Source organism: Papio anubis, chromosome 2, assembly GCF_008728515.1.
Source record: "Papio anubis isolate 15944 chromosome 2, Panubis1.0, whole genome shotgun sequence".
Taxonomy (NCBI): Eukaryota; Metazoa; Chordata; class Mammalia; order Primates; family Cercopithecidae; genus Papio; species Papio anubis.
Window position 1 is genome coordinate 98,487,442 of NC_044977.1, and position 27,384 is coordinate 98,514,825.

The window sequence follows — 27,384 nt, forward strand, 5'->3', positions numbered from 1 at the left end:
AGCATCAAGGCTGTTGGATTAATGCAAGAATATTGTAGATGGCAAGAAGTGGGCTCTTTCCCTGAGATTTAAGAGATAAAACTGAGTGAGAGGTAAATCAAAAAGCGCTGGATCAGGGCTTCTCACTGGGACAACAAGGACATGAGTGATGTCCCCTTTGGAGATGGGCACGAGATGGAAAGTCAGAGGCAAGATGGGGCATCCCCGAGAAACCACTGGCACTGGGACAGTAGTTGATGTCACTGTGTAATAATGTGCCAGGCAGAGGGCTGCCCACAGCCCACACTGGCAGGAGGCCCGCCTGACAGAAACACCCTCCGAGGAGATGAAGGAGGGAGATTTTGGTTTGGGAGAATCCACTTTGAGATAAGAGGAGATTCAAGTCCTTCTTCTTGGGATGGCAAGTAAAGTAAGGAATTATGAAGCCAACTTCAAACAAGGAGTCCTGGGCTGGCTGATCAGAGGGAGGGAGACGTATGATTGGGCTGTCACAGCTAATGGGGACGGAGAGAGGGGATGGAGGTGGGGTGAGTTCCATGGAGTGCCTTAGTCTGAAAACCAGTAAAGCAGCTTTTATGCTAAATTAAACCATGCTTAAAACAATTTTAAGAATAAACGTTGGCACCCATCTTCCAGCATCCAGGAGATGCCAGCCAAAAAAACCCCAAACATACAGTGTGCAGGCCCAGAAGAGAAACCCCGAACATACAGTGTGCAGGCCCAGAAGAGAAACCCCAAACATACAGTGTGCAGGCCCAGAAGAGAAACCCCGAACATACAGTGTGCAGGCCCAGAAGAGAACAGAAACATGTCCCTGCCTGCTGCCAAGGAGATCTGCCCAGTGGGAAGCTCAGGAGTGACCGGAATTAAAGATCCCAAGGAAAACCCCATGGGAAGAAAACAAAGGTGGTGTGGCACTGACGTTTCTATCTTGACACTGTCCAGGGCTTCCGAATGAGCTGGGAGAAGTCGGGAGGAGCCAAGTTCAGGGAGCGGTGGGACTGCAGCAGGTAAGATCTGAGACCCAGGCACAAGGCAGAACCCAGAGGCCTAAGCCGAGGGGTGGGTGGGGAGAATCGCTACAGTTCCATCACAGCAACCTGCCCTCCCCAAGGGACCCTGTGTCTCTATGTTGTGTGTCAAATTAACAGGCTTGATAAAAGCTTTCTTGACATTTTGGTCTTATCAGTCTTCTTTAAGAAAATATAGTTAGAAATCATCACTTCCCATTCATGTATTTTGAAGGAAAAGGTTCTCATAATGGTTTTAGAATAAAATATACATATATATGGCTATATATAGCAATATATAGCTATATTGCTATATTATACAATATAGCAAAACCCCAGAACCTAATTCTGGTAACATTCCTCCCTCTGATGTCAGCTCTATGTATCTCTGGCGTGAATAAACATTTTACACACACATGTACATATGTGTGTATGCGTGTGTATGTCTATAAAAAGAAAAACCTCCCAAACCCTCAAGAAGACACTTATAACTCAAAGACCAAGTAGCCACAAGTAGAAAAGATATTCAAGACGGCCTGATACATTTGCATTTTGGGCTGTCTGCCTTCTGCCTTACTTACAGGTCATTTCTTTAATTAAAACAGTGTTTCCCAAAGTTTTATCAAGAAACTGAGCTCCATCCTCCCCTCAATAATTTTTCCTCCTATCTTCTATACCTAAGCATCAGTGTTTTTAAAAGTAAATTTTCTATAATTTTCATTATAAAACCTGCAAAGGGACTGAATAAACATTCAAAGTAGACACATACCCCAGCAATTCTCATATACCCAGTTGAAACAGAGCTGGTACTTAAGTGTCAAAGAAAAGAATGGTCCACAAACCAGTTGATTACCTCTCGCTTTTGATAGCAGCAGCAGTTGTCAGGATGAAAAAGCAACACTACATCTGGCTCCTGATGCCCCAGGAAGTAAACTTAATAAGGATTTACTGTCTGTACTGTTCACAGGGGCAGGGGATGGAGGTTCAGAGCCTGGGAGCCAACCTGGGGTCCCAGAACCTGGGAGCAAAAAAGCTTTCCATAAAATTCTTAATGAGTCACCAGTCATCCACGTTTCCAGGCATTACAAAACAGATGTCCTTTAAAGGTTTGTTAAAAGTTTGTAGCTTTTGAACTTAATTAGTCCCTGCTCTGCTTAATAATCTTCCCCAGCTCTTACAAGCAGCAGCCTCAACACACAGGACATACAGGAACCATCCCTACCTGGCCCAGCCCAACCCTCCCGCCTCCTCCCCTGCCACCCAAGCTCACTCTTCACCATAGCTCCTCCACACCCAGTGATGCCACTCTCAGATGTCTGGCCTGGCACTTGTAAGGACTGTCTTTCTCTCACTTCTCCATCTGGGAATTTCCTGCTCTTCCCACAGGCTTTTCAAAAAGAAGGTGCCTCCCTGTAGCTGACACCCTATCCAAGTGTCAGTTCTTCTGCCCACTTTTGTAAAATCTGTAGTTTTTACAGTTTGCCCAGACACCTAGACCAGGCTGATTTGGCAAAGCACTTCTGATGAGAGGAACATCTTCAAATGGCTGTTGTGACTCAGCTTACAGCAGCGATGCCCTCTTATCTCTGCCAGATACAGTGCTGAGTAACTTACACTTTTATCCCCACTTTTTTTTTTTTTTTTTTTTTCTTTTTGAGATGGAGTTTTACTCCTGTTGCCCAGGCTGGAGTGCAATGGCGCAATCTCGGCTCATTGCAACCTCCACCTCCCAGGTTCAAGTGATTCTCCTGCCTCAGCCTCCCTAGTAGCTGTATCCCCAGATCTTATATGACAGGGAAACTGAGGCTCTGAGAAGTCAGGTGAATTGCCTAAGGTCAAGAAGACTTGTTAAAGTCTCCTAAGTATCTACTCAAGATAAATGGAACCATATATGCACACATAAACATATGAATATAAGCATTCATAGCAGCGTCATTCATTATAGCCAAAAAAGTCCATCAATTGGTGAATGAATAACACAACAGGTATGTCCATACAATGGAATATTACTGAGCCATAAAAAGGAATGAAGTTCGTGCATGCTATAGCATGAACCCCAAAATCTTTATGCTCAGAAAAAAAAATCACATATTGTATGATTCCATTCATATAATGTATAGGAAAAGGCAAATTACAGAGATAAAAAGTAGATCACTTTGCCGGGCACCGTGGCTCATGCCTGTAATCTCAGCACTTTGGGAGGCCAAGGTGGGTAGATCACCTGAGGTCAGGAGTTCGAGATCAGCCTGGCCAACATGGTGAAACCTCGTCTCTACTAAAAATATAAAAATTAGCCAGGCATGGTGGCACGTGACTGTAATTGCAGCTACTCAGGAGGCCGATGCAGGAGAATCGCTTGAACCTGGGAGGCAGAGGTTGCAGTGAGCTGAGAGCCTGCCACTGCACTCCAGCCTAGATGACAGAGTGAGACTCCATCTCAAAAAAATAACAATAATAGAAAAAAGTAGATCATTTGAGCCCAGGAGTTTGAGACCAGCCCGGACAATATAGCAAAACACCATCTCTACAAAAAAACAAAAACATTAGCCAGACGTGGTGGCATGCCTATAGTCCTAGCTACTCAGGAGGCTGAGGTGGGAGGATCACCTGAGCCCTGGAGGTGGAGGTTGCAGTGAGCTGAGATTGTGCCACTGCACTCCAGCCTGGGTAACAGAGTGAAGACTCTGTCTCAAAAAAAAAAAAAAAAAGAAAGCAGATTAGTGGTTGCCTAGGATTGCAAGTGGGAAATGGGAGCTAACTGTAAACAGGCACAAAGGATCTTTGCTGGGGGAATGCAAAGTTCTAAAACTGAATTATGGTGATGGTTGCACAATTCAGTGAATTTAATGAAAATCTTTGAATTGTCTGGTTAAAATGGGTGATATTTAAGTTATCAAATAAATAACACTCAAGCAAGCATCCCCGAACCATGCCATATTTCAGCCACTTCCCTGTTACGTGATCATGTAAAAACATTATTGTATTGTCTCAACCCTTGACTTGGACTTCCTTGGGTCACAATGGATGTTGTCAGATAACAAAATTGTTTAGAAATAGCAAATCACCCACTAAGAAACTAGCACTGATAAACAGCACATAAAGGTACTAATCTGCCCCACTTAGACTAGACTATTTTAAAATTAGAAAATTGTTATTAAATAAAATTTAGTCAGATTGCAGAAATAATTTCATGATACAGCCATAACTGAGAAGAATTTGACTTTGAACCCTTTTCCTAGGCACAAACCTCTTCTATCCTCTCCCAAGTTATAGCCACCTCCTTGAAGGCTTGGCCAAGTCCCTCACTTTCCTCCTGTTGACCCTCAATACTTATCTTCAGAATAATTTAGACTTGATCAAATAGTCCTAGTGAATTAACTACTAAGCCCTAAGACACACATTACTTGGTTTTGCTTTCTGGGTTTTTTTTTTTTTTTTTTTTGAGACAGAGTCTCGCTCTGTTGCCCAGGCTGGAGTACAATGGCACGATCTTAGCTCACTGCAAGCTCTGCCTCCCGGGTTCATGCCATTCTCCTGCCTCAGCCTCCCGAGTAGCTGGGACCAGAGGTGCTCGCCACCATGCCTGGCTAATTTTTTGTATTTTTAGTAGAGACGGGGTTTCACCTTGTTAGCCAGGATGGTCTCGATCTCCTGACCTCTTGATCCGCCCGCCTCGGCCTCCCAAAGTGCTGGGATTACAGGCGAGAGCCACCGCACCCGGCCCATTACTTGCTTTTAAAAACAAAACAAAATGTAGCTATTTTGATGAAGACTTTGAAGGGGCCACTGGAACAGGGTAAGGGCCCACAGTACTTGGTAATGAAAAACAATGCTCATTTTTCAGCAGTTACAATAAAAAAAAAGAACCATTTCTTTTTATTCTTATCTCAGTGTCCTCATGTCAAAAATGGTTACAGCAGGGCAGGCAGAACAAACCCAACAAATGCTTACAAATGTCCCTTCCCACCTGGGCTGTTTAGGTCACACGAAGGCAGCTGAGTCTTTCTCATTTTGGGCCAGACACACAGTTGATACTCAAAGAAAAAAAAACAAAACAGAACCAAACGCTGTTCTACTTGCAAAGAACAGCTCATTTCTAACCGACACCCCAGAGAGGGGTGCAAACAAAGCCCTGGTGCACAGCGCATGCCCTCAAGATGAGCATGAGTCCTGGTGGGTCTGTCCGGGCCACAAGTCATCTGAACACCAGACAGGCCTGAGGGGGTGTGGTAAGCCAGCGCCTCTTACTTGGGAGAAGCGGTAGCAGTTTGCTCATTTGCTTTTGGCCTAGGACCACAGCCACTTAATTGATGCCATCCTTTTAATGCATCTGTCTTAGCAACTCCCCATCTCCTTGTCTCTTTGAGTCACTTCGTTTTTGCAGGGAGCTTTGTGGCCAGGACAGTAGTGGGGGCAGAGACCAACCCAGAGCTGTACGAACAACGGTCTGTACAGCCATTATGCATGTCTGTGTAGTGCCTGGTCTCTGCACTGGGAGGCAAGAGCATGGTGTCACTTGCCAAGGACAGAGACCAAAACAGCACAGCTCTGGCTTCCTTTTATTGCTTATCAGTATCACTATTAACTGAAGTTGAAGTGTGACAATTCTACTGGCTCACTTTCCCTTGCCTTGTAGGCTAAGAGCAGGACACCAATACAAGTTATTTAAGAAGAAGAGAAGAATAAATGAAATGAGTATACAACTACTGAGTATCTACAATGTGCCAACTCCTTCCCCAGACATTTTACAAGTATTATTTCACTTAAAACTCAGAAGAAGCCCACAACATACATATGAGCCTCATTTAACCAGGCAGAAAGGCCAGTGGCTCGTCCAAGGTCGAGAAAGACAAGTGGCTCGTCCAAGGTCGAGAAAGACACAACCATGGACTTGGAGCAGGTTTGCTAGATGCTGTAATCATCCACCCCGCCCCAGACTGGAACACCCAGTGTTGATCTACAGTGGCCATTTATCAATGAGACATTTAATGAGGCAATAACCAAATGGCTTGCTCTGGCACCCTCACCATGAGCCTGGCACTCTGTTAAGAGTTGTCTGTATGTAACCTCCTTTAACGTTTACATCCATCCTATGAGGAAGGTATTACAATTGTCCCATTTTAGACATAAAGAAACTGCCCAAGACCACAGAGCTATTATGGAAGGGCCTGATCTAACCCCCAAGTTGGAGCTCTCAATGTCTGTTGAGTAAATAAATGAATCCTACCCTCGAAGAATTCCTGACCTAGTTGAGAAGGTAGGGCACGTGCATAAACTGGCATAACACAGAGGAGCAAACAGGAAGTGTCAGGTGAGAGATGCTGCTAGGCAGCTCAGATGATAAAAGAAAGCTGAGGAGGGCAGAGGGACACGGGACAGGCCCCAGAAGTGGGCAGAGTTGCAAAAGAACCCCAAAATACAGAGATCGTGAGTAGGCTCTTTGTTCATGGTCAGCCTTAGGGTGATGCTGGTGTGTCTGGAATTGGTGGGTTCTTGGTCTCGCTGACTTCAAGTATGAAGCCGCGGACCCTCACGGAGAGTGTAACAGTTCTTAAAGACGGTGTGTCCGGAGTTTGTTCCTTCAGATGTTCAGATGCGTCTGGAGCTTCTTCCTTCTGGTGGGTTCGTGGTCTCGCTGGCTTCAGGAGTGAAGCTGCAGACCTTCGCGGTGAGTGTACAGCTCTTAAGGCAGCGTGTCTGGAGTTGTTCATTTCTCCCGGTGGGTTCATAGTCTCGCTGGCCTCAAGAGTGAAGCTGCAGACCTTCCCGGTGAGTGTTACAGCTCATAAAGGCAGTGTGGACCCAAAGAGTGAGCAGCAGCAAGATTTATTGCAAAGAGTGAAAGAACAAAGGTTCCACAGTGTGGAAGGGGATCGCAGGAGGGTTGCCACTGGCTGGCTCAGGCAGCCTGCTTTTATTCCCTTAGCTGACCCCACCCACATCCTGCTGATTGGTCCATTTTGACAAAGTGCTGATTGGTGCGTTTACAATCCCTGAGCTAGACACAGAGTGCTGAATGGTGCGTTTACAACCCTTTAGCTAGACAGAGCGCTAGACAGAAAAGTTCTCCAAGTCCCCACTAGGTTAGCTAGATACAGAGTACTGATTGGTGTATTTACAAACCTTGAGCTAGACACAGGGTGCTGATTGGTGTATTTACAATCCCTGAGCTAGACACAGAGTGCTGATTGGTGCGTTTACAATCCTTTAGCTAGACACAGAGTGCTAGACAGAAAAGTTCTCCAAGTCCCCACTAGGTTAGCAAGATACAGAGTACTGATTGGTGTATTTACAAACCCTGAGCTAGACACAGAGTGCTGATTAGTGTATTTACAATCCCTTATCTAGACATAAAGGTTCTCCAAGTCCCTACTAGACCTAGGAGCCCAGCTGGCTTCACCTAGTGTATCCCGCACAGGGGCTGCAAGCAGAGCTGCCCGCCAGTCCCACGCAGTGCACCCACACTCCTCAGCCCTTGGGTGGTCAATGGGGCCAGGCGCCGCAGCGCAGGGCGGCACTCATCCAGGAGGCTCGGGCCTCGCATAAGCCCACCGTGAGTCGCGGGGCTTGGACATGGCGGGCTGCAGGTCCCAAGCCCTCCCCCGTGGGGAGGCGGCTGAGGCCCTGTGAGAGTTCGAGTGTGGTGCATGCCGGCCGGCCGGCAGTGCTGAGGGTACCCGGCACAACCTCCACAGCTGCGGGCAAGGGTGCTAAGCCCCTCACTGCCCTGGGCTGGCAGCGCCAGCCGGCCGCTCCAAGTGTGGGGCCCGCCAAGCCGGCGCCTGCACCCGCAAGAACTCGCGCTGGTCTGTGAGCGCCCCCACCCCGTTCCTGCCCGCGCCTCTCCCTCCACACCTCCCCGCAAGCAGAGGGAGCCGGCTCCGGCTTCTGCCAGCCCAGAGAGGGGCTCCCGCAATGCAGTGGCGGGCTGAAGGGCTCCTCAAGTGTCGCCAGAGTGGATGCCAAGGCTGAAGAGGCGCCAAGAGTGAGGGCTGGTACCCCTCTATTAGGAGAGCCACCCAGAGTGACCCCAAAGGAGGCCTCCGTGGGGCAGCCATGGATACTGAGAACCAAACCCCAAGTGGAGATAAGGACAATGAAAACCATGAACCAAGAGACCTTTGTAACAGTGCTGCAGTAGGTACTGATGCGCCAGGTCAGTTCCTCGTTCAACGCTGACACATCGGGAAAGTTGTGCACAGCACCCTCAAGTGCTGCTGGTGACACTACATTAACAAAGGGCCAGGACTCGGGCCCCTTCTCTGGGGCTGACGTTCCCAACTCCACAGCCCACAAAAGCCTGATACATCACAACCACCTGCGGGACACAGCACTCCTGGATCCAGTTATTCCCCACGGTGCCCAGTCCTTTCTCTGCAGCCCAGGAATGCTCTCCCAAGCTGGAGAAATGTGCTCTATCTGTGCTGAATCTCCAGCTTCGTCTGGGAACCAGATGGAGAATTTGAAAGGCCAGCAGGTGCAGCCACTGGACATAGACACGGGAGGCTCTGGGTTCCCACCACTGACTGGCATTTTTTTCACCCCTGTTTTTCCAGATGATCACGTCTGGTTAGTGTTCAACACCTAAAAACTGCCCTTTGTGCAGGAGACTGACTCTGCCCACTCACATACTCTTAGCAGCCATCCCTAAGGAAAGAGGGATGCATTCTCTCTCCTGCAGCCCGTGTTCTAGGGGAACCTAAACCTGGTCATGAGAACACCCAGCAAACTCCCGATCATTGTGCATCTCTATCCAAATCATGCCTTCTGAGCAATCCCGAATACCATTTGCCAGAAATTTAGTGATTCACTTTGCAAATGGGTAATAGATTTGGAAGTACCCCGATGAGAAGAAATTAGTAAGTCAGGCTCCTTGATGCATTTCATTTAAGAAAAAGAAAAAGAGCACTGGGAATTTGCCAGGTAATAGGCCACAAGGAAGTGACCATGAAACTTCCCTTTACACCAGTGTTTTCCTCATGCAGCTGCCCAGGCACTGAGACAGGGCGGGACTCACTATTTCATTCATGCAGTCCAGCCCTCTCAGTCTCATAGCGAGGAGAGGGATTGCGAAAAGCAGGCAGAGCCTTCCTCTAAATATGCCACTAAGCACCTGACATCAATTTTGCTTTCTCATTGTGCAAGTTTTCAGTAGCCAGAAGACACAGGACCTGGATATTTCCTCTCCCTGGGAAGACAGTGAACGCCAAGCCCTCTCCTGCTGCCTGGTCTCCCAGGAGCACCCACCTCATGGGATAAGAGGATTAAATGAGATAATACAAGGGAAGGGCCTAGAACTCTTGTCAGCTTAGAGCCTGTGCATGGTGAAACACAGAAATCCACAAGGCAGGGCGAAGACCCAGCTCTGTGCTTCCAGCTGGGAGACTCTGCACAAGTGCAAACTATCTGAGCCTCGGATGCTTTGCTTGCAGAATGAGAATGTTTCCCTGAAAGTCTGTTTTAAAGATTAAATGAGTGACATGAAAAAGTGCCTAGTATCCCACAAGGTGACCTGGAGAGAACAACAAATGTATCCTGTATCTATAATTATCAGAGCAACTGAAATACTAATTGTATCTTACAGATTTCAACCAAAAGCACCTCTTTTAGACAAGTTGACAATGTAGAAACATCTCGAAATCCACGTAACACAGATCCAAATCCACACACATATTTCCACTACTCACAGAGTATTTCTGCTCCACATGTGGGGCTGCCTTCCTGTGAACTCAAGACAAGGGTGGTGTGACCATGACAGAGAAAAATGGAGTCCTGCCCAGCTTGCTCTAAGATACACGTTTCCAGCAAAACTGGCCATGACACCAAACTTTCTAAGTTGCTATCCTTCTGATCTGCACCACAGCCTTGCTTCTTTCATGTCAGGAGCAAACCTTGAAAGTGAGTTTGTTTCATTTTACAAAGTAAAGGAAGCATGCTGGCAACAGTGTTTTTCTTTTGAGGTTACTGTTCTAAAAATACTATTAACACCTCACCTACAGGACTGCTAAAAATGACTTCTTGGAGTATGAAGGAAAACTGGATAGAAACAAACAAGAGAAGGAGAGAATATACAGTAATTATCTATCATAAGATGACAAATACAAGGCAAAATCTCTTCCCTTGAATCCAATTATAAGGCAGATATACTGTTATCTATGAGATGTGGATTATTAGCACAGGACAATGTACATTGGAATCACCCAGAGGGCATGTTGAAACTCAGCTTGCTTGGTCCCACCCCAGTTTCTGATTCAGTAGGTCTGGAATAGGACCCAAGAAGGTGCATTTCTTTTTTTTCTTTTTTGAGATGGAGTCTTGCTCTATCACCCAGACTGGAATGCAGTGGCGCGATCTCGGCTCACTGAAACCTCTGCCTCCCGGGTTCAAGCAATTCCCTGCCTCAGCTTTCACAGTAGCTGGGATTACAGGCACTGCCATCATGCCTGGCTAATTAAACCCATGACAGGGTTTCACCATCTTGGCCAAGCTGGTCTTGAACTCCTGACCTCGTGAGCCACCCACCTCAGCATCCCAAAGTACTGGGATTACAGGCGTGAGCCACCACAACTGGCCTCCAAGAAGGTACATTTCTAACAAGTTCCTGGGTGATCCTGATGCTGCTGGTCAGGGACTCCACTTTCAGAACTGCTAGCATCATAGTTAAGAGCAGAGAGTTCCACAGTCATTCTAAATAGGCTGGGACCACTTAACTCACTGTGTGACTTTATACAAGTTGTTTACATTTCCTCCTAAACCTATAAAATAATAACAGTATTTGACCTCAAATGTTTTAAAAGTTCAATGCATTAATCCACATAAAGTACTTAAAATGGTGCCAAGTACTTAGGAAGCACACATTCACTATCATTATCATCTAGCTCTTGGTTTTTAAAAATTTAATACATGCATCTACATAAATTTTCAGGAAAAGAAAATTTCTAACGAAAAATTTAACAGTGGCCCCTGATGGCTGCAGATGAGCAGGAGGGTAATAAGACCTAGGCCTATAAACTAAAGCTGACCTCTTGCCTGGGTAAATGGAGTTTGTCAAATATTTTGCTGACAGGAACTGGTAAGAAACCTGTTTATCAGATGTAGAACAAAAGACAGGATTGATGAAATCAGTCACCCTCCACTAGACCCTTAAGATACCTAAACTTTCTCCCTACTGCTCAACTGTATATTTACCTTATCTTATGTACAGCATCGCTGTGCACCAAACAGAATTACAGGAAAGGAACTGTTGCTTCACTATCCTTTTCCCCCACCTTCTGTGTCACACATCTCCCCCTATTAGAAAACGTGTCTCCCCCTACTAGAAAATGCATATCTACTGTGCCTCAAGCCGTCTACTTCAGGACACAGTCTCGGTCTATATTGAGCCTGTGTTCATGGGCTCAAGTCCTCAAGCCTGGCTCAGAATAAGCTGTGATTTCTCTAAGTTCCAGTGCCTGTTATTTCACTTAGTTGACAAAATATATGAAGAGAGAGAAAGAGAGAGACAGTCTCTGTCGCTCTTCATATATTTACATATAATATATATTTATAATCTTTTTTATATATATTGTATATTTATCATCACATATTTATATATATTATATACATGAAATGGGCACAACACACATTTTTTTCCTCTCTTGACTAGGATATATACTTCTCCAGAATATTTTATAGCCTTTAATCTAGAATCATACAGTTCAATGACTGGTTTTTTAAAAAATCTTGCTAGGCTTTAAGGCAGCAGCTCATCTCATACTTTAACATGCATGCCCATCACCTGGATATCTTGTTACAAGGCAGATGCTGACTCAGTGGGTCTGGGCTGGGGCCTAAGATTCTGCATTTCTAGCAAGCTCCCAGGTGATGAGGGCCCTGGCTGCACTTAAAGCAGCAGAGATTAAAGGGGCAGGAAGCTAATCCAGCTAAATCTGGGGGAGCCCTAGTTCTACAAGGGCAGATGGACACCTTTCTCCTGATCCCTTCCAGGGACCTAACAAATCCTCAATCCTGTCACTCCCTCTCCCCTCCCCCATCTCCTTCAAGACAAGGCCAGAAGGGCACCAGCCAGAATGCAGGCCTCAGCATTGAGTCCCTCACCCTCTCCTGGCTTCTCCCAGTTTCTTCCCTTCCTGCAATAAAATATTTGCAGATGTCCTGGAGGGGAAGTGTTAACAATATTTTTAGAACAGTAACTTCAAAAGAAAAATATTTTCAGTATATGGTCGATTATAAATAATGTTGAAAACAGAAGTTCCAGCCTGGGCAACTTCGTGAGATCCTGTCTCTACCAAAAAATTTTAAAAATTAGCTGGGCAAGTTGGTGTGTGCCTGTGGGCCCAGCTACTCACTACTAGGGAGGCTAAAGTGGGAGGATCTCTTGAGCCCTGAAGGTCAAGGCTGCAGTGAGCCAGGATCACACTGCTGCACTGCAGCCTGGGCAACAGAATGAGACCCTGTCTCAAAAAAAAAAAAAGAAAGGAAAGAGAAAAGTTATCCCGAGACAGGAAAATAGACCATCCTAAAGCAGAAGTTTGAAACGTATTCTGAATGTTTTTACTCAAGGGACCTAAAGAACATCCACGGAGTCACTGTTTACACATCCTGACCAGCCCCCAAAGCCCCTTTCTCTGGGCTGTGGCTGAAAGCCCTGGAAGGCCAACTAGAAAGCTCCCACCAGCATCTGGGCCTATCTTTACCTAACATCCTCCCTTTTCCCTGCAAAGGAGCATCTCTTTAAGACAGCCAGCAGTGGGCCTCCTGGATTTCAATGTCAGCCTTGGGCTATTCGTTTTGAAATGTTTCTAAGATTTAATAAATCCTTATTTCAGGTAAGTGATTAATAATGTTTTAAAAAAAAAACACTGCCAGAACAAAAACATGCTTCATTTAATAAGACTGGTCTCTTGTCCCTTAACTTATCAAAACCCAAACAGTCACAAGATAACAACTGAATCTCTTAAAACAGAATGCTGGAATGCCACAAATTTTAAAAACAAAAACAAACAAAAAAAAACACACAATTAGTGATATCTGCAACAACAAGGATGAATTTCAAAGACCTTAGTTAAGCAACAGAAGCCAGACACAAAGGAATACACCCTGTTTGATTCCATTACAAAGATCGGGAAGTGGCAAAACAAATCTAAGGTGACAGAAGTCACAATAATTGTTTCTGGGAAGGTAGATGTAAACTAGAAAGGGACCAAGGGACTTCCTGAGGAGCTGGAAATGCTGTTCTATGGGTGAGGGGGCGGGGGCTCTTACAAGGACACCTTTAAGTCATTTGCATAAGATCTCTAACTTATACCTCAATTAAAAAAAAAAAAAAGAGTGCTATGAAATCAGCAAAACACTGAAGCCTATTTAGACACTAACAAGGAAAGGATCAAATCTGAGCCAAGTACAGAATTTACCCTCTTCCAAGAGGTCCTGAGTGTCATGCTGCCTGTGGGTGGGCTTCCTCTCTTCATCCTGGCAGTCGTATTCAAAACATTCTTCTTCCCCGCCCTTGTCTCTCAGGGACATTGCTGAAGTCACCCCAAAGCCAAAACATCACCCTAAGGGACCATCCTTGGGGGTGCCTCCAACCCCCCTACCCAGAGGAGCCATGCAGGCCCGGGCCCCCAGGGCACACGCTGCACCCTGGCCCGGGCTGCAGACATGCCCTGGCTCAGCTGAAGTGGAGGGGTGTACACAAAGCTCCTGGCCCAGCATCACCCGGGCAGGACCCGGAAGGGGGTGGCTCCTACGAGCCTGGAGGAGGGGAGGGGCGGGGCGGGGTGAAGCACTTGGCTGAGTGGGAATGCCCTGCCAGGCGCAGGAGATTCAGAGGAAAGCCCTGCAGGCAGGTACAGGATCTCTGCAAGCTCTCGGCCTCCAGACTCTCTCCACCTTTCCTCCCCCAGCAGCAATGAGGAACGGTAGCTTCCTAGAAGTCTCACAGCAACTGCATGGGGCAACACCAGCTAAGCCTTGAGCAGGCACACCTGTCTAAAGGTGGGGCACTGGCGGAGGAGTTGTCCTGCTGAAGCATTGCCCAACGCCCTCAGATGAGAGACTTCCTGTGGGCGGGCTTAAGATGTGGAGACCAATCTAACTGTGACAACTGCCTGACAGTGCTGAGCAGGGGAAGGAAGGGATCATTCTGATTTCCAGCAAAAGGGGAAAAAAAATGCAGTGACCATTACCACATTAAACGTAATTCATCCCAGTCCTTCTTTGATAATAACCTACATTTTCTTTTTATCAATCGGCATTTCATAAAATCCTGCTCTTACCCTAAATTTGTGTTTCCATAGCCAAATTTATAAAGATCTCTCTAATTACTAGAACAAGGTAAGAAAAAAATCTAAAGCCTAATAGCCTGCAAAGCTGCCTGCAGAAAGAAGCCACAGTTTAATTGCATACCTTGATATCAATTCCTCCGTACTGTTTGCTTTTGCCTGTAACAGTGAGAATGGCAGGTTCTTCTGTCAAACCCAGTGAAAGGCAGCCCCGGGTACTAGCATCTCAGAGAATCACAGTTCATTCTGTAATCTCTGTGCTTCAGCCATCTCCCAGCTACAATGTGCAGGTCTCCTGCTCCTAACAGCTACACCAGGACACCTATTCCAACCTCTCTGACCAGCTGCCTCCCCCAGGTAGCCAAGAGAGAAGATTTTAGCCGAGGCAAGGTCTTCATAAAACAATTTTTTGCACAAGTTTGGGAACTACATCTCATTCATCTTTGAATCCTTAGGGCCAAAAATTCTGCTCAGGTGGCTAAAAATATCAGCTAAATTGAATTACTACCTCCATAAAGACTAATATGAGATCATATACAAGTGCCTCTAAATAGAAAACCAGAGTAATAAAGATTTTATTTAAAAGTCTAAGGACATACACATCCTCTAGTTAATTTTTTTTTTTTTTTTTTTTTGAGACAGAGTCTCACTCTGTCACCCAGGCTGGAGTGCAGTGGCGCAATCTCGGCTCACTGCAAGCTCCACCTCCCGGGTTCACACCATTCTTCTGCCTCAGCCTCCCGAGTAGCTAGGACTACAGGTGCCCGCCACCATGCCTGGCTAATTTTTTTTTTTTTTTTTTGTACTTTTAGTAGAGATGGGGTTTCACTGTGTTAGCCAGGATGATCTCAATCTCCTGACCTCATGATCCGCATGCCTCAGCCTCCCAAAGTGCTGGCATTACAGGCATGAGCCACCGTGTGCGGCCCTCTAGTTTATTTTTTAGAACTTGAAAATGAGAGCTGTAGTTTACCATGTTAAAGATGTGTTCTTTGTAAAAAAAAAAAAAAAGAAAAGAAAAGAAAGTGTAGAAATTCAGGCAGGGAGTTCAAAATTCTATATTGAAGTACTGCATAAGCTTTAAATATAAACACACTCAAAAAATGTTTCTTTAATATCAATAAGCTTTATCGGATTAGACTAATTCAATTCAGATGACAGTGGGCACATCTATAAAGTGTTGTGAATGACACAAATGGTTTTTCTGAACCCCCAAGAAGGGAAGAGAGAGGAAGAAGCTCCACCTTGTGCATGATTCATTCAGCAAGTATCAGATTGACAATAAGATGAGTAGGATATTGTGCTGGCCACAGTGTACATAAAGGAAAACAAAAGCTAACTTCACCGATTCAAAAATACTATCAAGTGACTTTACTCATAATAAATTCATTTATACTCATCTTTTAATTCAAATCTAGAGTGTCCCTATTATGAAATATACAAAGACTTAGATATTCTAAATGATGTCCAAGTCTCTATATATTACATAATATTTAGAACATGACTTTATTACTTTTCCCCTAACTTTTAATTATAAAAATATTTAAAATATGCAGAATAGTTTAAATAACACTACAGTAAACACTGGTATCCCTCCATCGGAAATGAACAATGAATATTTTGTTTTTTGGGGGTACATAGTTAAGATTTACAGAAAAGTTACAAGGATAGAACAGAAAACTCCTGGATAGTACAAAAAGATTCCCCAAATGGTAACATTTACTACATTTACTTTCTCTTTTTCAACACTGAAACAATACTATTTTGTAACCCATAGACCTTATTGAGATTCCCTTCAGTTGTCCCAATAACATCCTTTATGGCAAAAGAAACCCAAGATCATGTGTTTCATTCAACAGTCAGGTCTCTTAAGTTTTCTTTAATATGAAACAATTTCTGAGTCTTCGTATTTCAAGACATAGATATTTTAAACAATACAGGTCAATTATTTTGCAGAAGGTCCCTCACTTTGGGTATTCCTGGTGTTTTCTTATGATTAGATTTTGTTTATGAACTTTCGGCAAGAAAACACAGAAGTGGTGTTACTTTCTCTTCAATGTATCTTCTCAGGGGGCGTCTGCTGTGGAGCAGTCCCACTACTGTCAATGTTAACTTTTTTTTTTTTTTTGAGACGGGGTCTCATTCTGTTGCCCAGGCTGGAGTGCAGTGGTGTGATCATGGCTCACTGCAGCCTCAACCTCTAGGCTCAAGCGATCTTCCCACCTCAGCCTCCTAAGTAGTTGACACCATAGGCACATACCACCATGCCTTGCTAATTTTTTTATTTTTTGTAGAGACAGGGTCTCATCATTATGTTGTCCAGGCTGGTCTCAAACTCCTGGGCTCAAGCAATCCACCTGCTTCAGCCTCCCAAAGTGCTGGGATTACAGGTGTGAGCCACCATGCCTGGTCCCATCCATCAGTAATGATTATTTTGTTTTGTTTTGTTTTTTTGAGACAGAGTCTCACTGTCTCCCAGGCTGGAGTGCAGTGGTGCAATCTCTGCTTACTGCAACCTCCGCCTCCTGGGTTCAAGCTATTCTCCTGTCTCAGCCTACCAAGTAACTGGGATTACAGGCGCCCACCACCACACCTGGCTAATTCTGTATTTTTAGTAAAGATGGGTTTTCACCATGTTAGTCAAGCTGGTCTCAAACTCCTGACCTCAAGTGATCCACTCACCTCGGCCTCCCAAAGTGTTGGGATTACAGACAGGCATGAGCCACTGCGCCCGGCCCCCATCAGTAATTTTTAAAGCTCCAGTTTTTAAATTCCAATGTCAACTTTGATCATTTGGTTTCCCCACTGCGAAGCTATTATTTTTCCCTTTGTTATTCAACAGTGTTTCACAATGATATACTTCGAGACCACTAGTTTTAATAAGTCTTGTCTTCATCATTTATGTGGATGGAAAGTGGTGAATTTCTAATTACTAATTCCATCATTCCAACACTTATTAGTTGGCTTTCTATTGTTAGTAATAACTTTTTCTTCCCTCCCATTATTTAGTCATTCATTTATTTATATCAGTATAGACTCATGGATTCTTCCTTTATTCTATAAATCATAATCCTTGACTATTATTATTTATTTTGATGTTCAAATTGCCCCATATTAGGCCAGTGGAAGCCCCTTCAGGCTGGCTGCTGTGTAAGACATGAAATTTTGAACACAGGATCAACCCCTAGATGCTTCATGTCACCCCATTTCTCTGGGTTTAGACACTCTTCAGGATATCCCTCTCCCAATCTCTTCTTTCCTCCCCTCCTGCTGCAAGGGTGTGACAGAATTCTCCAAACTCATGCACATCTGCCTTCACTTCACGGTTGAAGGCAGAGATGGGCCAAAGGGCATCTTCCCTGAGAGTGTAGTTTCTCCAAAAGTCAAAGCAAAATAGGACCCCCAAAGACTGGCAAGAAAGCCTGGGAATCCCTGTGCCAACTGAGGGATGAAGAGAGCTGGGCCAGGCTGGACATGGAGCCTGGAGCTGGAGGTGTGAAAGACAGTTAAGTAACAGATGTGTGTGCTGTATCAAAGGCGTAGACTAGACACTGGGACCCACAGCAGGGAAGCAGAGAGTGAGTGCCTGATCCATCTCCAGGAACACTGGACAGGAAGACCAGTGGAGGGGAGGGTCAATCACCTCTTGCAGGGCGGAGGCACATCGTTCTCTGTCTCCCGCTCACATCTACTTGATATACTCCATAGAAGTCATCTTCCCAAAGCTCTACCCTGTGTTGTCCAAAGAGTGGCCACGAGCCACTGGGGCTATTTATGTTTACATTTAAATGGATTAAAATTAAATAAAGTTTAAAATCCAGTCACACTAGCCACATCTCAAGTGCTCCACAGCCATATGTGACCAGTGGCTACCATATTTGACCGCAGAGAAAAGAACATTTACAGCATTACAAAAAGCTCCACTGGATAGCACTGATCTAAAGGGTGCCCCTTATTTTTAAGATGGGAACTCTATGTTTTCTTGGCTTCCACACCCTGCATCTCCCCTGCAGCCTCTGCTCCCAGCCTGTCTTCCCACCACACCTCAAACAGACAAAACAAGCTGTTAACTTCTGCCCACATAATGCTACGGCCTTAGCTCACCTGTGAAGGGGACCAGACTGCCACCCCCAAACAAAATATGCCCCTTTGGCATAAGGTTTATTTTGAGCACAAGCAACTGAGGAACAGCAGATGCCGGGAAAGCTCTAAAAACAGAGCATAAATTTCCCTTTTATAAAGGAAATTTACATTTGGAGTCTCTGTCTCCTGTACAATCTCTTATCAACGGACGAGGCACCCACTTGAATCTCCACACACCTTATTAAACAAGCCTTGCATATCCCACATTTCCAAGTTGCCTTCCCATAACTTACTCCCCAGCAGGAACCCCAAACCCCTTTTCCTTTGTCTCACCTTTTCTCCATACTTTGTTGCCCTTTGGGATGATACAGAACCCTCCAAATTTTAATTGCCTCTTTGACTCTTATTTCTTTGTGATTGCCAGTGCCTACTTACATAATTAAAACTGATTTTTCTCTTGTTAATGTCTTTTATCAGTTTGATTCTCAGGGCACCTAGCTACTGAATCAAGCAGGGTAGAAGCATGAAGTTTTTCCTCTGCTATACCTCAACATCCCCAACTCCCAAGGCCTAACTCCTCCTATCTTTCAAGGTCTGGTTCAGCACTGCTCCCCATCTCCTTCAGGTCTGACTTTCTCTCCACTTCATCTGTCCCATTGATGCTCAATGCTCCTCACTCACATCTCACTTCTCTGCTCCTAGAGAGCAGGGTTGGCCCTACTGAGGGTCATGTCCCCAAAGACCTTGCTCATACGATTTAAATAAATAAATAAGGTTGGGCAAAGAGGCTCACACCTGTAATCCCAGCACTTTGGGAGGCTGAGACAGGAGGACCACTTAAGCCTAGGAGTTCGAGACCAGCCTGGGCAACACAGTGAGACCCCATCTCTACAAAAAAATTTTAAAATGAGGCAGGAGGATCGCTTGAGCCCAGGAGGTCAATGCTGCAGTGAGTCGTGATCATGCCACTGCACTCCCGCCTGGGTGACAAGAAGAAGACCTTGCCTCAAAATAAATAAATAACGCTGGGTGCAGTGGTTCACACCTGTAATGCCAGCACTTTGGGAGGCCAAGGCAGGCCTTGGCCTGGCCAACATGGTGAAACTCCATCTCTACTAAAAACACAAAAATTAGCCAGACATGTGGCCGGCACCTGTAATCCTAGCTACTCAGGAGGTTGAGGCAGGAGAACTGCTTGAACATGGGAGGCGGAGGTTGCAGTGAGCCGAGATCGGGCCACTGCACTCTAGCCTGGATGACATAGCAAGACTCCATCTCAAAAAAAAGAAAGAAAAAATTAATTAAATAAATAAACAAGAGCACCACAAAGCTCCAAAAACTTGGGTACTGGGCTTGCTTTGGCTTTCTTGCCAAGTCTCTAGTCCTCAGCTCCTATGTCAGAGAGGGCATTATCTCTATTGTACTACAGCCAGTTATATTAATAAAAACTTAATTCTAAAACAGTTACATTACAAAACTGTTTACATTTCATTCTTTTTCTTTTTTTAATCCCCTTAATAACCATAGAGAAGAGTGCTGTGTGTGGAAAGAGAGAAGTCAACCTCTACCTTCACGGGTGCATCACACGATAAAACACAAGACAGAGGAATGGGGATCTGGGGATCTGTTTGCATCAACGTGTAGGAAAATTCGAAAACTCAGTTCAGAAATGCAGTTTTTCAATTAATGCTTAAAATACCTCTAACAAAACTTCACTCATGCACAAAAAAAAAAAAAAAAAAATCACGAACCAGCCACCGCCATCTTGGGTGACACTTTAGAGATCACTGAAATCAGGTGAGGACAGAGCACACCAGACTGGCCTTGCGTATACCATAAATCTTCATTATGGAGTAAGAAGCTATAAGAATAACTTCTGCGACAATCTACCTGAGTTTCTTCATTTGTGAAATCAGTATGAACTAGACCACCTCCTGCCCCAACATTCAAATCTATCAGGTTATAAAAGGGGGAGGTGAGCGGGGATGGAGAGCAAGTCTGATTACAAAAGAAACTGATGCCATGAACAGGTGGTCAAAATGCTGCACCTTGTTCAAAATACCTTTTTTTTTTTTTTTTTTTTTTAAAGACAGGATCTCACTCGATTGCCCAGGCTGGAGTACAGTGGCATAATTATAGCTTACCTCATCTTCCTGCGCTCAAACAATCTTCCCACCTCAGCTTCTAAGTAGCTGGGACTATAGGTGCATGCCACCACATCCAGCTAATGTTTTGATTTTTTGTAGAGACAGGGTTTCACCATGTTACCCAGGCTGCTCTCAAACTCCTGGCCTCAAGCGATCCTTCCACCTCAGCCTGCCAAAATGTTAGGATTACAGGCGTGACCCACTATGCCAGGCCCCCATCAGCCTTTTCAAAGAGATTTTTTTGTTAAAGGACTTAATAACTAGTAATGTTTCTGAGAAAATAAAATTAAACACTGACCTGGCTCTTCGTCGATTACAAAGAGCTATTACTTTATTTACACTCCACAAAGGTTCCAACCAGTGTTGTTACTCCTGTTTTCCAGATGGGGAATCTGGGTTCACAGAGGCCCACAGAAATCCCAGGATATTCCCATACCAGGTGGCCACACGAAGTACAGCCCTCAAACACAGCCAGCCAGCGCTCTTTCTGCCATTCTACCTATTTCTAGAGTAACTACAAAGAGGGCTGTTTCTTTAACATAAGTACATACACTGAACCCAAGCCCTTTTGAAAATTAAAAAGGTGTCATACTCTTTCTAAGCACACTTGAAAAAGTGACCAGTGTAGCCAAGAAACAATCTAAGATCCTGAAACTGACCTAAATAATTCTTTTCCAGCCCCTCCCCATGCCTGGGGCTGCTTTCCACCGACAGGAGCACAGTTTCCCAAATACACATGATGTAAAGAATCCCCCAAAGTATGTGCTAAAAAATTTAGATTTCTCAGGACTTATCCTAGTCTGATGTGAGTCTGAGAATCTGCTTTTTTAATAGGCAGACGATTTTCAATGATTTCCCAAGTTTTAGAGGTTCTGCACCAGAGATGGGATGCATCCAATCTGAGTAACCATGACCCTGTCTGACACTAGAGTTTAAACTGTAAACATTGAGTATGTATGTGCAAATTCTGCCAAGACTACTGCTATTTTGTATCGATTGCTGGCTATTTCAAATCTCTTATAAAAGTCACTTGAAGACACTGGGTAATCAACCCCTCCAATGTCTTATCCTTGTAAGCCCCTGTCCCATGCCTCTTGTTATATTCTCCTCTGAGGGCGGGAGAGCAGGGCAGGCAGAGATGAGTGCTGAATAGAAAACCACCACAACAAACATTAATAAATGGGAGGAATACAGTTACTCAACACTGAATAAAGTTCTCCTATCCCTCAAAGATATAAGAGAACAGTAGCTATCCCTTAATTCCAACTTCAAAAGAGGGGTCCTAATTGGCCTGCAATCTATATTCCCATGCATATACACTTCTTTTTCAGTGCTAACACTGCAATTTAAGTGTGAGTCAGTAACTCTGACATAAATGATGATTCTGCATCTTTTTCAAAACATTTGACTCACCTTTTATTCGTATCAAAAGTTCCCTAAAAGCTTCCCTCATTGGCAATTCAAATGCCAAATAATCAGAGACAAAGCAATGGTGCATGTCTATTGACTTGCAATAAAAAAGAGAGAGGCAAATAAAAGACAGGTACTTATAAACAGGGGCAAATTTCATTTCCAGACTAACCTGCCTGAAGCTAGGAAGGAACCCAACTAGTTAGAAATGTGTAAGCAAGTAACCACAAAAGTAGTGCATAATAGAAATCTCCTTTTTGTACATTTCCTAAACCAATTTCTGAACTTCTGTTCCTTTTATTCCCTACTTTACTGCCTCTTTAAATGGGATTATGAAAATGCCAGTGGTCCCAGTAAAGTCTGCCTCAAAAACCTTCTTCTCTTCATCCAAAACGGGATAGAGGATAAAAGACAAGTATTTTGCTCAACATACATTCAGACAATAACAGCAATTAATATATTTACCCTTGAACAGATGAGCCATCTCCTCTTCCATTTTCCTTTGCTCTTAGAGGAAGACAGATCAGGATCTCTCAGGGCCAAAAGACTCAACTGAGGAAATGCTGGGTAAGAAAATCCTTCTGATGGACACCCAGATAAGAGCAGGCCTCCACTCACCCTCCAGATTGACCATGGCAAGTGACTGGCTTTATTTCAGGGTGTAAAGGGAACTGGATGGTGTGGCAATTGGGTCATGGTATTAGGAAACCTTCTTCCCCCACTTCTAGGATGGCATCCACAGAGCTATGGCCACACCTGACTCATCCACAGGCCTCTGACAGCAGCCTGCTGTAACCAGTGCTCCCTAATCCAATGGTACAGTGAGGATGTATTCAATCACTTACTTAAAAAAGTTAGAGAGGGTTCAATGAGTCACAAATCACCAAGGAAACTAGAAGGAGGTCAATGATGGTTTCCAAAAAGGAGCATCTCTAGAATTTCCTTTTGGAGTTAGGTAACAGAATGGGAACTTGCTTTAAGAATGAATAGATTCCAAAGAAAAAAGAACTCATTCGTCCTTTGCCCTCATAACCCTGGGAGCTGCCTCCAATCCTTGTTACTCAAGACAGTTAAAGATGTACACAGAACCAACATGACAATGTCTGCATCTAAAGCCGGGGGACAGTGAAGTTGAACTGGCATAGTTTTTCTGCATATTTAAATACCATCCCCTGAGAAAGCCTTAACCCACAGTCGAGGCAAAAATCAGTGGATAAGAGATAATTACGCAGTTTTTCAGTTTACTAACTAGGCCAGGTCCCAGCCTGTTACATCATTCAGGTTAATCAAATGTAGTCAGGAATAGAGCATTCTGAAACTCCCGACTCAATTAAAAAGCACTTACCTTATCTATTAATGGCTCATATAGGGCTGGGAACATATCATCACTGGGGAACAGACCCTCAAAGTGCATATATTAATTGTGCCCTTCTTTTGTGAAGGCATGTGATATGAGGGTCATTTTCAAGAAGAAATTGAAGAAGACAGATTAGATTAACTGTGTAATACACAATTTTGATGTCCAACACCCCAGGAACCTGAGACCCCGCCCACTGTGATCTCTCTGAGAACGCACCTCAGTGCTGTTTTCCATGTGCTTGAAACCTCCTGAGACCTGTCCAGCCACACACTTGGCCTCCACCCAGTCTCCCCTGGAATGTGCCACACCCTCCCTGCACAAACCAAGGTAGTGACAGAAGGACACATTCTTTCCCTGCCCTTCCCATCACCGCCCCACCCCCACCTCTGTTGGATCCAACCCGCAAACTTCATTTGAATCACCCGCTAAGTGGTAAGCTGCTTCTGCCTTTTCTCCAGCCTCCGATAGTTCCCAGGTCTGGGCTCAGAAAAGGGCAGAGTCTTCAAGGCCTGCTGCTGACAGTCCAGGAAGCCACCTCTTGCACACACTGTTCCAAGCCCCCAGTTTCCTAACCCCTCCAACAGCAAGAGCGCAGTGAACACATTTCCACTTGCACACATACATGCATCAACAACACACTCACGTCTCACACCAGAGAGAATTCAATCCAATAGAAGTATAACACTTACAAGCCCAGCATACCAAAAACCATCTCCCCTTCTAAGCAAATGATCATACATACTGCAGGAGTCTTTCACGGTAAAGAGCCCTGCCCACCTGCCACCTCCTCCACCATGCCTTTGGAATTGTCGGAGCCAGTGGTGCTAGTTCTGGTACCCTCCACCCGCCAGCCGCCTGTCTCCCCTAAAGGTTTCAGGACCCCCCTGCCACCCAGAAGGAGACAATGCCCCTATACACATCCCAGCTGTATTTTGCAGGGGCCATAATTACCATCTGAGCATTCTTCATAATACCAGTCTAGTTCATAGTAATCCGCTTCGATAAATTTCTGCATAGTCAGTAGTCTTGCAGAGGAAAGAATGGACTTCACAGTGCCATCAACATCAAGTAAAACGCTGCCATGCCTCCCCGCCCTTCCAGAATATTGGGCAGAAGAACATCCCGAAACACACCAGAATTAGGCTGTACATTCTTAACGACAGTCTGGAGCCAAAACAGGAATGTGGGCAATGAAAAGAAAAATTATATGGGGGAGGGAGGGAGTAGGAGGAGCAGAAAGGAAGGCAATTTGCAGAGCTACTGGAGACCCTGGCAGCACTGCCAATAAAGCGGCACTGGACAGCAGCCCTGAATGGGAGTAGCCAAGATCATCCTATCCAGACGCCCAGAGGGTGACGTCAGGGACACACACCACCACCGGCTGTCTCACTCAAGCCTCGTCTCCTGCTCGCCGCTCATTTTTCAATCTAACCGTTGCCATAGAAACTGGCCGGCTCTGAAAAATGATGCAGAGATGGAGGAAATGTCTTCCAAGGATGCTGGCAGCAGAGGTTGAGAGATGCCAGGCAGGGAAAAGAGAGGGTACAGGCAAGGGAGAGACAGCGGGGTCAGCACCATCATCACCTTCAATAAATGTAAGGACAAGCTTATTCACCCTACTCTGGGTCACGACAGAAAGAAGATTCTGGCTTTGAAAACTGCTACCTTTTAAAATCTGCAAATCATTACTTTTGGTTTCCTTTCTTCAACCTGATTTAACACATTAAATGTCTTTTATAATGTTTGACCACCACTTAAAGGAAACGTACATGACTTAGAAAATGGAAACATTTTCATTTAGATGCACTACTATTCTCTGCTCATGCCTTTGCTCAAACTTCTAGAAAAATAGCCTATCACATACAAATAGAGGAGGGCACCATCACAAAGGGTTTGTGCAGTACAATATGCTGTTTCATGGACACTTACATGTGTAATCAAGGCGCAAAAATGCACACACTAGAAGAAAACAGTCCATTTGTAGGACGTTAGTTGCCTCTGGGGAAGGAGTGAGGAAATGGGGTTTCAAAACTTTCCTTAGAAATGCACCCATATGTTTTATTTCCTTAAAAAATACAGTTAATATTAGTTCTAAATGTTTGATATGTTTGAAATATTCATAATAAAACAAGGTAGTGGATAATAAGACAGATTTTAGACTATCCTATAGGTTGAATTTCATTCCCTAAAGCAGGGTCTCTCAACCTCAGCACTAATGACATTTGAGGTTAGATAATTCTTGTTGTGGAAGGCTATTCTGGGCATTGTAGGATGTTTAGCAGCAACCCTGGTGCCTACCCACTAAACGCAGGTAGCACGACTCTCTACCCCCCAGGATGTGACAACCAAAAATGTCTCCAGACATTGCCAAATGTCCCCTGGATGCAAAATTGCCTGGTTGAGAACCTTGCCCTAAACCAAAACTACTTACTTACTTCATTGACCTCTTGGCCAGGTACCGTAAGTATCTGTTGGTGTTAACAGCAGCATATATACAGATAATAATGTGTGTGTGTTTCTATACATGTGTATGTCTGCTGCTTCTGTGTACAAAATAGAAAATTTAAAGGAAAATCACATAGACACATACATCTTATATAGAGAATCTTAGATGGAATCTATACTTTGTACTGATCTGTCTCAATCTTCCTAAATCACTGGAAGCTGAAGAGCCTGTAATGCTGTGTTGTGAGGTCCTCAAAGAAATCTCTCTCTGCCCTGGGGTACCCTCTCCTCATGTTACAGCCACCTCTGGCCCTCACCATTAGGCCTTGCTTGCACATCTGGGCAGGATACCACATCAGACCTTCCCACTTGCCAGGTGGCTGGCTGACCCCATTTGGCCCAGCCTTTAGTGACAGCAGGTCCTGTCCCCTTGTGGACTGCAGGGATCCAATCCTTTGGCACTATGGATAACAGAACCTCAAGTCTCGGGGGGAAAAGAGAAGTTAAAGGCAGGGGCCCAAACCACAAGCAGACAAAGAAACCATCCCTGCATGGGGCAGTGGAACCACTGATGTTGATGATGAATTTTGGCTAAAATTGTTAACAGGATTCCAGAAAAGTTCAGAAAATGTAGGAGACAAGGGAATGACACCATCCCTGGCCATGCTGTCTCCTGGCTACCACTTATACCATGGAGGACCTGTGTCCCTCTGTCATCATCTCTTCCTCCTCCAAGGCATCCCCAACCCAACTGCACATTCTTTATGGTCAAAGTAGACATCAGATCCCATAGCCTCCCTCACTTACTTTATTCCCTCTCCCTGATTCCAACTTGAATATGCATTTTAAGTTTTCTAGGATTTGTGACTAAAGTCAGCAGACAATGATTTTAATTCCTTTCTTAAAATTGCCCCTGCTACCTGACACGTCTCATCTCTCCCTCTAGTCTTTTATATCATCCTATCTCTGGCCTTGATGGTGCCTCTCAAGAGCCCTACTGCAAGCCACCAAACAGCCCCCTCAGACGTTCACCTCAAGACAGATGAATGGAGGCCGGTGTCCCGAGGTTTTCTGAGGTTTTGTTTAAAGTTCCATAAGGTCTTTCTAAAAAGATGATGATGGGCCTTATAAACAGGCAAATAGTTAACAACAAACTCCTAAAAAATCAGCAATGTTCACCAGTTCGATCCAATCAGGGTTGGGGAGGCCCAACAAGAATTTGCAAAATGATTTAATAAAGGAACCGGAGGGCTGGTTGCATTGGCTCATGCCTCTACTTTTACCACTTTGGAAGGCCAGGAAGGAAGGACAGTTTGAGGCCAGGAGTTCAAGACCAACCTGGGCAACATGGCCAAACCTCATCTCTACCAAAAAAAAAAAAAAGTTTAAACCAGCTAGGTGTGGTGGCACATGCCTGTAGTCCCAGCTACTTGGGAGGCTGAGGCTGGAGGATCACTTGAGCCCAGGAGTTCAAAGTTGCAGTGAGACGTGATCATGCCACTGCACTGCAGTCTGGTTGACAGAGTGAGACCCTAACCTCAAAAACTAAAAAATAAAATAAAATAAAGGAACAGGAAATGTAAACTCCTCAAAGCATCACATGAAAGTCAGACAAGCTTCCTAATAGCTGAACACATGGAAGTTCC

General features: G+C 44.8%; 1 protein-coding gene across 14 annotated transcripts in view; it reads right to left on the reverse strand.

Moving 5' to 3' along the window:
• The window catches only part of TRAK1 (trafficking kinesin protein 1), a 210,898-nt gene that overhangs the window by 54,616 nt on the left and 128,898 nt on the right, over positions 1-27,384 (reverse strand). For 2 of the 14 annotated variants that reach the window (XM_031663455.1, XM_031663454.1), the window contains exon 1: positions 24,245-24,607. The exons of 9 other annotated variants lie outside the window; for them this stretch is intronic. In XM_031663455.1, the coding sequence (XP_031519315.1) occupies positions 24,245-24,308 (64 nt within the window). In that variant the 5' untranslated portion in view covers positions 24,309-24,607. Of the gene's footprint in view, positions 1-13,423; positions 14,896-24,244; positions 27,049-27,384 lie in introns of those variants that run through there. 3 more of the 14 variants (XM_031663452.1, XM_031663450.1, XM_031663460.1) reach the window with 3 other exon arrangements.